General features: G+C 44.5%; 1 protein-coding gene across 1 annotated transcript; it reads right to left on the reverse strand.

Annotated features, from left to right (window-relative positions):
• Window positions 1-579: 579 nt before the first annotated feature.
• Window positions 580-11,987, reverse strand: PTHLH (parathyroid hormone-like hormone). Its single transcript, XM_009999046.1, has 4 exons — window positions 11,922-11,987; window positions 10,629-10,751; window positions 4,645-5,061; window positions 580-685 (listed from the first exon to the last, which is right to left on the reverse strand). The coding sequence occupies exons 2-4, from the start codon at window positions 10,727-10,729 to the stop codon at window positions 676-678; spliced, it is 528 nt and encodes a 175-aa protein (XP_009997348.1). The 5' UTR covers window positions 10,730-10,751; window positions 11,922-11,987; the 3' UTR covers window positions 580-675.
• Between the last annotated feature and the right edge of the window lie 257 nt (window positions 11,988-12,244).

The raw sequence follows: 12,244 nt of genomic DNA on the forward strand, positions 1-12,244 counted from the left end.
CATGACAGTCAGTACCCCCAGGTTGTTTAGCAACTTAGCTGACTTGAAATAGAACACTGGAACAAAATATGTTCTGAGTGATTTTTAACTAAAAGCTAATGTGAAAATGTGGGAGTTTGAACCAATGTAAACACATTAAATTTAAAGCGATTTTCAAATGTAGTAAAGAAAAAAAATAATAGAATTCCTGCCCTTGAAATTCCGAAAGGACATGTTTTTCCTTCTGAGCCGTGATTTAATTAGATTATATTTTATTAGACATTCTTTACAAATTTTAAAATACTGCTATTATACATGCACAAAGGAAAATCGGTTTGAACACTTGTATGTAGGCATTCACTGGAGTCAACCACAAAACAGGAACATTTGATGTCAGTTATCCATGTACTCGATATGTATATCTAAAGTGCATTATGTTACAAAAAAAAATATAGAAAGTCAGCAGCACCAGGATACGTTCACAAAATAAATACACCTGTCAACAAAATAAATTATGGCAAAGGTGACAATAATAATTGTCTTAGCCTTAGCAAAAAAAAAGGGGGGGGAGAAAAAAGAGGAAAATTCACAATAACCAAAAAAAAATTTACAGGTAATAAATATTTTAATACTTCCAATATGTTCACTATTACAGAATACTGCAATATGTCTTCCAAAAATCTCTTGCTGAAAATGTCAGCGCCTCCTGCAGAGATAAAAAAAGGACAGAAAAAAAAAAATAAAAGAAAAAATTAATTTCCAAATACATGGGCACAAAATTAAAAGCAAGAGTGCCACAGGCTATGACTGGTGTTCATGGCTAGCAAACACTTGAAATCACAGGGCCTGTGAAACAATGCTACAGTTTCAGACATCTTTGCAAGACCTCTGCTATATACCTTTCAGTGCAACTCAGCCAGCAGGATGAAGGTGTGCAGTTAGTCATGACACTGAGACCACCTACCCCACTATGTTTTACACTCGGAGAAATAGGAAGGGGCTGTGGTTTTCTGTAGAGCCTTGTGCAACAAGATTGCCGAGTGCTACAGGTAGAAAAACTGCATCAACCTGTAATAAATGTGCCAAGTGCTAAAAAGTTGGAGAAACTTTAATTTGAAGATGAGAAAATCTTTCTTCAGCACTGGCAATATCGTTAACTGTTTGGGTGTGATGCTGGGCTTCTAATTAAAGCAGTCCCACGGGCCTTATTTAGTCTTTCCCACTGACCACCTGATAGACAAGGGGCTGTTTATCTTAGAGGTTATATTTTTATACTGTCAGGTACATGAGTTCATGCAGTGCTTATCTAAGAAAGACTGCTCAGGTCTTGCAGTGAACAGATGCTTGGCAACGTGTCTTTAAGCACTTGAATGAATGAGAAAGCTATAATCCTGAACCTTGCCCTCTGTTGGTCCTGAAAGAAAGGGAGCATCTTGCCTTGCTAAGCTCTGACTCCTGTTGCATTCAGTCAGAGCTGAAACAGTCACCTGCACAGAGACTGAAGATTTGGGAGTTTTCTAAGTCATACTGGAAGGCTGGAATGAGTTCTGTATGCATCCCTTCCTTGTGAAGGCAGCAGAACAAAAGCAGCCTGCTCCTCCCCTGTCAGTGTAGTACTTATACTATAACATTCATTTCAGTTTTTTCTTAGTGCTGCTGCAGGAAATCCTGAAAGCTTGAGCTTTTTTCCCCTGCTGTCCCTGTGAGGGGCACCTTTCTGTTCTGCATATTAGTTCCCTGGGAAATAGCTATAGGATGGAATGTGAAGCTATAGGATGGAGCTGGACTTGCTGAAGCTGCAGGTGGTGTTCCACATGGCAGACCTGTGTGGGTGCCAGATACAAGAAAAAGCAAATCCTTGAGAGCATGAGAGGGTTTTTTTTTCATGTGCACAGTGAAAGGGAGGCTACATTTAACATTAGAGAGCCTACTGGTCTGAAAGATTTCTTAGGGAATTAGGTAGTAACAGCTTAATTGAATCGGAATGGGAATAGAGCTGGAATATCCATGTGAAAGAATTTTTTAAGAGCCTGGAATAGAAATGCTAGCATGAAGCTCTTTCATAATTAGCTAGTAGTATTAGGGTGTGTTCAGGCTATATTACAGTATGTATCATAATGGCACAAATTCATACTGCATGATTGTGTGTGTGCATCTGCACCACACACGCCTATTTTTAAGAGGGTGACATTTTTAGTTTGGCTTGGATTTTAGCCTTTGTTTTAGAGCTTAAGCTGAGCCACATCTTGACCATGGGCTCTGTATTAACTACTAGGCACAAGCTACTTTCTGTGATTTAGTCTCAGATTTTGCAAGATTTGCCTTTTTTATGAGATACTTCCTGTTGTAAGTAAAAAGATCCAAACAGGGCATTTTTTTTTTTTTACCCAAACTATCTTCTGGCTTTAACCCAAAATGTTGGGATTGAGATTGGCCAGAGGGCATTGGTACAGGGATTTTAGTGCGGTCTGTGGAGCGGAAAAGAAGCACAGAGATACAGTGAAAAGCATCCTTAAATCTTATCTTGGTAATTCCTTCACATTTGCCCTGCTGCATTATGCATATCCACTCCTTCTCTGTGAAGTAATGATACTTCTCCTAAGCTGCAGATAGTCTTAGGGGTGCTACAAATCAACTTCCCCTGCTGCAGCATCTGGAAATCATGTCTGCACACACCTTCCTTGCCCTCCATCCACAGACGGAGTCGAAAATCCTGATTCAGCTCAGTACAACTGAGGGATCAACCTCATTCATATGTGGTCACTCTTCCACCTAAAATGAGCTTAGCCACCTTGTGCCAACAATAGCATAGAAAACTGTGTTGTGTCTGACTACCCCTGTCTAAAATACATGTCAGGGAGTTGGGACCTACTTTCATTTAAATTTGGAATCTTTTGGCAGCCTACTGAGGCAAGTATAAGCTCATACACTATCAGTCTTTAAAGAACTGAACCAGCATACAATGCCCTGTGCATGTGAAGGGGGAATTTCATTTTCCTGTTTTATGGGTTCTTTTCAATTGATCATCTTCAACTGATTGTGTAAAATACAGGTCCTCTTAAGGAGTCTGTTTCTTGCCCTGGAGAGATACTGCGTCTTAGGCAATAATATCAGTAAGGTAAAGCTGGAGAGTGCCTTCAGTAGTCTGCACTCCACAGCAAAGCCAACTGCCTTCAGCCATCCAACCATGATTGAGATAGAAAGGCTAGGTAAGAGGAAAAAGTGAAGTACCTTCACCTAAGGAAAGAACTAGGTAAATCAGCAGGGTTGTACATGTCGCTCTTTTACATATTCTATGGGATATACAACCAAAGACAGAGTAGTAAGAAAAAGGAGTAACAGTAAAAATGCCCTAGGGTGGTTCTTCCCTACATTCAAGATTTCTATGTGCTGAAGACAGGTGCTGTGTATTGATTGGCCACCACAGTTCCTTAACACCTGTTGAAACATCAGGCACCTCCCGACTGGAGTCCCAGGGCGTTTCTTTCCTAAGGCACTGAGACCAACCAGCCTCTCTTACTTCACTACTGCTACGTCCATGCTGTTTTATGGTCCAGGACACTGAATGCCTAGCCCTTAATGCCAGTAACTGCTGGAGGTCCCAGCAGAAGTTGAGGTGATAGAGCATGTTGCAAAATGTGGCCTGTGAGGCTTAACCCAAGACTGGGTTATAGCAAATCCCTCAGCTGACCTCTCTTTCTAAGGTGTTTACTGTGAGCAGGTAGCACTTCTCTTATGTCTCTGTTCTCCCAAAGCAAAGGGGAGGAGAAGGAAGAAGTGTGGGTTTCTTGCTGTTGAAAAAGCAAACATTTAAGGAGAACTGAGGGGCGGACTCCTTGGCTTCAACTGCAAGTGTGCAGGCTTCCACTCCAACTGAGATGACTGCAAGTGGATGAGTCACTTGAGGCACCTCAACTGAAGCCTCCAGCTCACCACTGCTCTGGAAACCCTTCATTGTCATCCATGAGGGAAGCACGTCTCTCTCCAAAAGCAATGCTCAACATTTTTCAGCAGCAACGTAATTGTTTCACGAGCTGGCAAAAAAGATGGAGCTGAATTAAAAAATCTTAATGGCAGGGAAAATTTTATGGTGAAAGGCTGGTCTGCCTTGTTTGAAGATATTGCTAAGAGAGAAATTTTCCGTGTTCTCCCCTAAGGTTAAACAGTAAAATGAAAAACTGTAAACTAAAGGTAGGAGAGTTGCCAAAAAGGGGAGGCATTGAGAGGGAAGAAAGAAAACTTCGCCATTTTATAGATGCAGAGTCTTGAATAAAACTCAAAGCTTTCAATCTGCTGAGGCCCAAGTGTGGGACCAAGATCTGATGTGACAGACACTACAGTTAAAACAGGAAAAGACATTTTAACGTCTATGATGTGCTTTCTTTTTGCAGAAATAACTTCACTTCCTACTCACTCAGCTTTGGGAAGCTCATTCTGGCAATAAGGGGTTTACCTGATTTGTCTGTCCTAGGAAAGACTGATTTTGTCACAAGTGGAAAGGGTACTTACCTCCAGAAAGCACCTGCTTGAAAAGTCCCTGCCCAGTTATGAGCCCCAATTTGTGCTACTACTCCAGGTTTGAGTGGGGCCTTGACCTCACCCACTGATGGATAGCCATTTCAGAAAATATGTGGTGTGCCCCCCAAAAGGATAGAGCAGAATTACCTTAAAGTGTGATTATGTGTAGTAACAGAGTTGTCCAAGAGTGGGCTCTCAGTTGTGCCACTTCCATACATGCCAGGATTTAGCCAAGCTGAGCGGGCTCGCCTCTTTTTCTTCTCCTGTTCCTTACGTTTTCCAGGCTTGGCTTTCTTTTTCTTCCCCGATACCTTCAGGGGCTGCTCCTTGTAGGTCTGTGATTTGTTTGTCTCCTGAGTTAGGTATCTGCCCTCATCTTCAAATCGGACAGGGTAGTTCTTTGTGTTGGTAGCAGGCTTAGGGTTAGGTGAAACCTCTGAAGTTGCACGGATTTCCGCAGTGTTGACACCTTCAATTAAATTTTGAAGGAATATTCTTCTTCGTAAGTCTTGGATTGACTTGCCTTTGTCATGCAACAGCTGGTGCTCAGATACAGCCCGTTTGCTGCAGATAGAGAAGAGAGGAGGGGGAAAAAAAAACACATTTAGGATTTGGTTATTGCCCAGTACTTGGGCAGAGTTCTGCCAGTACTTGGCAGAGTTCCTCTCTCCTCTGGCAGTGGTGGCCACAGTGACTGTGTAGAAGCCCTCACACTTGGAGACATCCAGCTAAGTCAGACTGCTGGAGCAAGTTCTGCTTCTCAGAGTAGCTGTTCCCTACAGAGACAGGAAAGACCTAAGCGGGTAATAATTCTCAGCTGACCCATCACACACCACTGGACCAGGAGTTGAATTAGTCACTGCTCTTTTCTAGGAAAGCATTACAACACTTAATATATCACACTTCAGGCAGTAAAGGCAGGAAGGCAGTTGTCAGAGATAGCAAAACTAAAGGGTCAGATAATGGAGCACTGCAGTCAAGCAAGAGAGGGAATAATAAGCAATGTTATTGAAGCCAGAAGCGGTGTTTGTACAGCATCATTCTAATAATTTTCTTCTGCTCAGTCATGTACTTAAAAAACATTCATAAATACGTAAAAGAGCATTTCATCTCTGAATTTAAATAAGTGCAATTGCAAGAGCATAATGGGGAAAAAAAAACACTTGAATTTGGGTGCCTAAAACTTAAGCACTTCAGTCTATAATGAGCTACCCAGAGAGGCAGCATTCTGAGCATCAGCAGAGCTGAGCCTCATCCACTCTTGCTGATTTTACTGCTTGGCCACTTGTGTCTAATTATGCTTTTAGGTGCCTTTCTAGTATTCTTTTAGGCGTGAACTTTTGAGGCTGAGTTTTGTGCTAGCTCTCTTCTCTGGGTCTTCTTCAAGAGCATCCTGCTTTGTCTGAGTGGGTCTCTGGGACTTTTCCAGAGTTTGTGACCTTTTGGCTCACTAATTTCTGTCTCATTTTTGGGGAATGGGAGGTGCTTAGCTATCTGTATTTTAGACACGTTGTACCAGAAAAGAAGGTATGAAACATCTTAGGAAAGAAGATGTAAGTGGCACCTGGATAATATAAAACTGTGAGAAAATACATGCTTTTTCCTTGGTGTGGGATAGACACGCAGCTGCATTGTGAACCACAGAAAGAGCACAAACTGGGATTTTAGCTGTGTTCCCATGAATGCTATAATACAGTTTATGCTTCCAATTGCCCTACTTCAGTGTGCTGAGATTGGCTACATATCTTCTCATCTTGCATCAGGATACTGCATGTGACTGGATTCTTACTGGCCAAAGAAAATGAATTCACTGCCTTGCCTCTCTTACAATAATTTGGTCAGTTAGCTGGAGAAGAAGTTGTTTCTGCATGTGGGTGAAATGGGAGAAGACACATAACTGTGAATGAATATTCCTTCCTTCTGTCCCATCCCCAATTATCTGGCTCTGTTACCAGGTTTCCAAATGTGGTGGACAAAGATGGTATGCTAAATCACTGGGAGTGTTCTGCAATCTATCTTTCTCAGTCCTTTCAGCCAAACTCTTTAAGTTTGTGACTCACTCAACAGCAGAGCTAATTGAAATTGGCAACTTCAAGCAGCATTGGTTTAAGATCATCCCCTCCACTTTTTGTCTTTGTGAAGCTGCACTTTTAAAGTATTGTCTTTGAGTGATGGGTTCAAGTGCTAATACATCTGTGTTACTCGGTGTAAAATACACACAGCAGCTTTCCCCCATTCCACAATGAGACTCAAAGATGGCCATTGTTTTTTTTTCATGCAGTAGGGTTTGCTCAAAATCAGGCCTAGATATACTCAGACTTGTGAGCATGCATTTCACCAACCATTGTCTATGTTCTAAGCATCCCCAAATCAGTTTTGGATAACTTAAGGCTCTAGGGCAAGCATTTTATGCCCTTCAGCTTCATGTCCCAAAGCAAAAATGCAGTGTGATATAACCGAGCAGAACCCATCACATTTCGTTCTCTTCAGTGCAGCTGTAATCATTAACACAAGCTCAGGATCTCCCCCAGGGGAGTTTTTTTGACCAGTGCACTCCCTGAAGCTCTCCAACAGCCACCTCTAGCAACCTTCTCATTAAGGTCAGGCTGATTTGCCAGCATGCTAATAAAACTAGCACCTTGGGCTCCTCTGAGTGGCATAGTCAAGCCGTCCACTGCTGCTCATGGTACACTCCTAGCTTCAGTAGTCTGTTTTCCCAGGATATTTGCATGGGAAATACAGTTCTTCTTTCACTCTTCTAGTTTATAAAAAGCATACAAATCTTAGTGCTTTACTGAGCCTAAAACAGCATGTCTCATGTGATGAGCAAAGCTTTCCTACCGCCTCTTGTAAACTGCCAAGGATAATGCTTTTTATCACAGACAACCTAAAGCTGCCTTAATCCTGTAATGTGTGTTTGGTTAATTTACCCAACTGTGACAATATCTTGAATCTCTAAAGCCTGTTATTAAAGTCCTCCTGATTGAAAAGCTATTCCATTTTACAGAGCTGAAACCTAAAGATTTGGTTCCAGTACACACAAGGCAGTCAAAGAGCATTACAAGATCCACATCTTGAGTGAGTGTGCATTTCCAAAATAAGGCAGGGATTGACGTGTGAGGGGTTAGTGTGCCAAAGAGGGTGGGTTTCTGTTTAAATGTCTGTATGATATTTAGCATCAAGTCTGGCCCCAAATAACATTCTGCTGTTGCAGATGATTGTATAACATTACGTAGTGTTACATTTCACATGACTTCTATTACTCAGCCAGACTTCAGGATTACATTTTGCCTACCAATTTCCTTTGTGTGCTCTAGATTAAAAAAAAAAACTCCTTAAAAACAAAGATGTGGCAGATCTGTATCTCTTTGACCTTCTGCCTCCTGCCTAAGTTATTCAAACAACTCCTGTGTTTGTAAATCAAGGAAAAATACTTGCCCAAGGAGGTTGATGTAAGCAGTGCTTCACAATGGAGATATCAACAGTATCTCACCCCCACACACGGAATAGGAAGGCAATGGAAAGCAGAATGATTGCATTCACATGTTGGATGTGATATGCAAAAATATTAGGCTGTTAGGGTTAAGATGACCCACTAGGGGTCCCTTCCATCCTTCTATAAAATCCGCCTCTCATTCAAGGAGAAAGAGCCTGACCCCAAACCAAGCACAGCAAATGCTAAGCTTACATGTGGTAGACACTTCTGAGAGAAGGATGTTGATGGTTTCTATTTGACCAGAGTGTCCAAACTAATCACTGTATCCCAGTACACTGTGCACATCTAAGACTTAATGTCTTGTAATGGGGAAAACAGTAGAAATCCATGACTTGTGACTATCCTGACTTCATGTACTTTCAGATAAGCTGTACTTTTCAGGCGCAGTCCTTCTTTTTTTTGTTCCCTGCAGATATCTAGCGTCACTGAGAGGCAACATTCTTCAAGCAACAACTTTCTGTCTCAGAGTTGCTCTTGTTTAACCATTATTATCCTTGACTTTCCACATTTTGCATGTTCATAGGTTCAGCAAAAAGATGGCAAAGGATTCAGTCAGCTTTCTGCCTGGATTTTGCAAGGCTGAGTGCCCTTGCCACTGGCTCCAGAGGGAATGAAAGCTGCTCAACCTATCTCAGGGTTAGGAAAAATATTTTTAACAGATCTGGGGACATGATGCTACAGTGTCTGGGCAAGCTGATAAAAAGATCTAATTTCACTTTGAGGCATTACTGGGTTTCTCTGAAGTTCTTCAGCAGCTAAAGCATTTCTATAACAAATAATAAGTCTGGCAGTCTTTTCTTGGGACAATTTGCTATTGCTTTTAATGGGAGATTTGTCTCAGTAAACTCTGTAGAACCTGGCCTATGTAATTTTGATTATTTATGCATAGCTATAATATTGTGCTTCAGTATTTTCACCCGTTCCTGGTTTAAGCCTTTGACAGGGGAAAAAAAAAAATAATAAAAAAATCTCTAGGCTTAAGTGAGTTATTAACCATTAACTCTAGGAATGGTTTGTGGTGACATTAAAACAGGACACATGTTTGAGTGTGGTGTCTGTGTTTGTGCTGTGCCCACAAACAAAACTACGTGAATGCCACTAACTGACAGCTAACTGGTTTCTTCTGTGTGTTTTACATGCCATTGACTGTTTAGCTTCCACTTTTTTCCCCCCTGTCAGGATGGAATGGGGATGTTGCTAAGACCTCTAGTCCTGACCTTTAAAAACAAGTGTTAAAGCAACACCAGCTTCAAAAAGAGAGAGAATATTTCTTAGCAAATTTAGCCTTTTTTAAAAACAAATTTGGCTTCGATCCAGGTCAGAGATTTTTAGCCAAGGAAAACCAGCATTTTACTGTACTGCAGTTATTTTCCTTTTCTGTTTGTTTCTGAAACCAAAGGTTGGTTCCTCTGTATCCCAAGGGAAGAAAATGGTCTCAAATAGAAGAAGTAGCTCAACAATAATTTGCAGGAGTACAAAACAGCTCAGCAATAATGGAACGGGGAGAATACTCTGTAGATTTATCAGCAATAACATGTTCTACACAGTTTGCTGTAGGAGATGTGTAATAGCTGCCTGTCTGTTGCCAAAGTTTAGGTGTGTCTAAAGTCACTTCACCTGAGGGATTTTTTTGGTTGCTTAAGTGGCAGAGGAAGTACTATTTGGAGACCTTGTTCTTACGTATGTAACAAAGCAGTTACAAGAAAACCAATCTGAAATTGTTTGCCGTGTCATGTTTCCTTGCAAATTGTGATTGGATTTTCCAATGTGCTTTCTCCAATCTGACTTCCTTTTGAACTTGCTAACAATGCAGCCCTCCACAGCATGACTGAGTGTTTCTTCCTTAGAAAATCTGATGCAAGTCCAGTGAAAACCAGTGACTTAGATGTGTGAAACAGCTGCTCCTACATCATCCCAGCAGCTTCTCTTCTGCACTTCTCATAGGGGGTATAAGTATAAACCAGGTTGATTATTTTGGAAAGAGCAAAGAGGTCACTTCCTGAACACACAAGTCACATTACAGTTTATCAAAAAAGCATATTTCTGCCTCCAGGTCAGATACTGGATGGACTCCCTTTGGATATTTTCATTATAATGTTATTTTCCTAAAGTGACAGAAATCCAAAGAAATTGTTCACTACTTCAATTCCGTGGTGGCCCTCACTGACGTGTTTCCCCCCCCCCCCTCCCCCAATCGATATTGGCTCCATGCCAGGGCCGGAGAAGGGCAATGGTACTCGGCGTGACATGCAGCGGTTTGACAAGCCGGGATGCTCCCGTCCCAGAGCGCAGCGAGGGGTGCAACGGGGCAAGAAGAGCACGGGCTGGGCAGGTCCCCAGCTGCTCCCCCTCGGAAGAAGAGACCCTCAACTTTAACATCTCCTTCCCAAACGCTGTGTAAGTTCGGGCAGCTGAAATGCGCCCGTTTCCTGCCCATCCCTGAGACACCGCCGGTGAGTACCTGAAGCAGGTAACCCGGGGCGGTGCCGGGAGCGCTGCTGGCGGCTGCGAACACCCCCAGACCCCTGGCCCCGGGCTGCCAGCCCCCCCGGGGCCCCGTCACCTCCCTCCCCACCCGCAGAGAAGCGAGAAATGGGGGGGAGGGGGGGGGGAAACCAAACCGAGAGAAACTCACAGTCTGCGGCTGATCCCCTCGACTGATCTCCCGTAAGAGGGCACGGAATAGCTCAGCAGAAACACGGCGAAACTCCACTGCTGGAAGAGTTTAGTGAACATTGTATCCTCCGGCTCCTAAAACCTGCAAGGAAAGGGAGGTCAGTCCCGAGGGACACATGCGGCAGCGCCGTCCTCAAGAGCTCCCCGCTTTCGGCTCTACCAGCTCCGGGGCTGTGAAGTCAAAACAAACTTTCTGAGCTCTCGGCAGCTGCTCACTTCTTCCAAACTTCGGTCCGTCTCTCTCCCTTGTTGACTGTCTCTCCTTCCTTCCCTCCCTCCCTCCCTCTCTCTGTCTCTCGCTGCTGGGAGGCAAGATTTCTCTCCAGATTAGTTGCAAAAATCGTCTGCTTCGGATTTGAACCGGGCTAGAGGCAGCGTTCGTCTGGCTGCCTGAGCCCTGCTCAGTTCCAGCCCTCTGAGCCGCTGTCTGTGCGGCTACAGGACGAGCCCTCTGTGCAGATAAGGAAAGATTCCCAAAAGTCAGCTCAGCTCCTCTCTGTAAACACACATACACACACACAGGCACAGAGATTCAGGCTAGGGCGGGGGGAGACAACCCATCTGTACATGTCTTTAAGGATACCTCTGGCGAAACCAATCAATCAATCTATATCTATCATTATATATATATAAACACACTGTCAGGTTCACGTCCTTTGCTTCCGGAAAGCTGGGTCCCTGACAGTGACAGAGCGGGGAAGAATGAAGCGCTGCCTGAGCTGGGGAGCCCGAGAGGTGTGAGGGGAGGCCGAGGGACCGGGAAGCAGCCGCAGGTTGGGCTGGGCTGGGCTGGGCTGGTTGGGCTGGGCTGGTGGAGCCCGCGATGTTCACACGCTCCCGAGCAGCCGCTGGGAGACCTGCGGGAGGACGCAGGGCTTTGCAAAGAGATGGCGCCCTCGGAACATGTGCAGAGAGAGCGGACGGGATACCCAGAGCCAAAAAGGAGACTAGAAATCAGCGCTTCCCGCCACCGGAGTCAAAAAGGAGCGGAGAAAGGGAAACACCCGCCAGCACACGCACCCAGCAGACCCTGAGGACGCCTACCAAGCTCTTTCGCATCTTCTGCAGCCTCTCCCCTCTCTCTGTTTCCCCCCCAACACCTCTCCCTTTTTGTGTTCACCCCTCGGTCAGCGCCTCCCCTGCCGCAGCGCAGCGGAAAGGGTCGCTCTCCCCATCCGTGGGGATAGTTTCCAGCTGAAGCCCCAAAACCCTCCTGGCCCCTGCCGCCTTGCCTTTCACACACCTACCGTGCGTGGTTCGCCGCAGTTCCCCTATTTGCTGGAGGGCTGATTCCTAATGCTGCTAATTGTACGCGAGTAACGGGGAGGGGGAGTTAAGAGGGAGGGCCGGGGGAAGAACTCGCCGTCTATGAACACAGGCGCTCCTGGCCAAAAAAAGTAAATTAGTGGAAAGTTTTCTCCTCCTCTCCCTCTTTCGCCTTCCACTTCGCCCTCCGTCAGTCCGGCCAGGGCGTTGCAAATGTCTGTGTCAGGTTGCGCTGCCATGCGGTGCCCGGGGCTGCGGGGGCACTGCCAGCTCCCCAACACCCCCCCCCCCCCCCGCCCCCCCGCACCT

This window comes from Chaetura pelagica, unplaced genomic scaffold, assembly GCF_000747805.2.
Source record: "Chaetura pelagica isolate M959 unplaced genomic scaffold, ChaPel_1.0 scaffold6, whole genome shotgun sequence".
Lineage (NCBI taxonomy): Eukaryota > Metazoa > Chordata > Aves > Apodiformes > Apodidae > Chaetura > Chaetura pelagica.

What these genes read in the sequence shown, in the direction of transcription:
- PTHLH (XM_009999046.1), bottom strand. Translation starts at nt 10,729, where the DNA reads ATGTTCACTAAACTCTTCCAGCAGTGGAGTTTCGCCGTGTTTCTGCTG. An exon ending in GAGGGGATCAGCCGCAGACT is followed by an intron (nt 5,062 to 10,628) that starts GTGAGTTTCTCT and finishes CTCTATCTGCAG; the next exon opens with CAAACGGGCTGTATCTGAGC.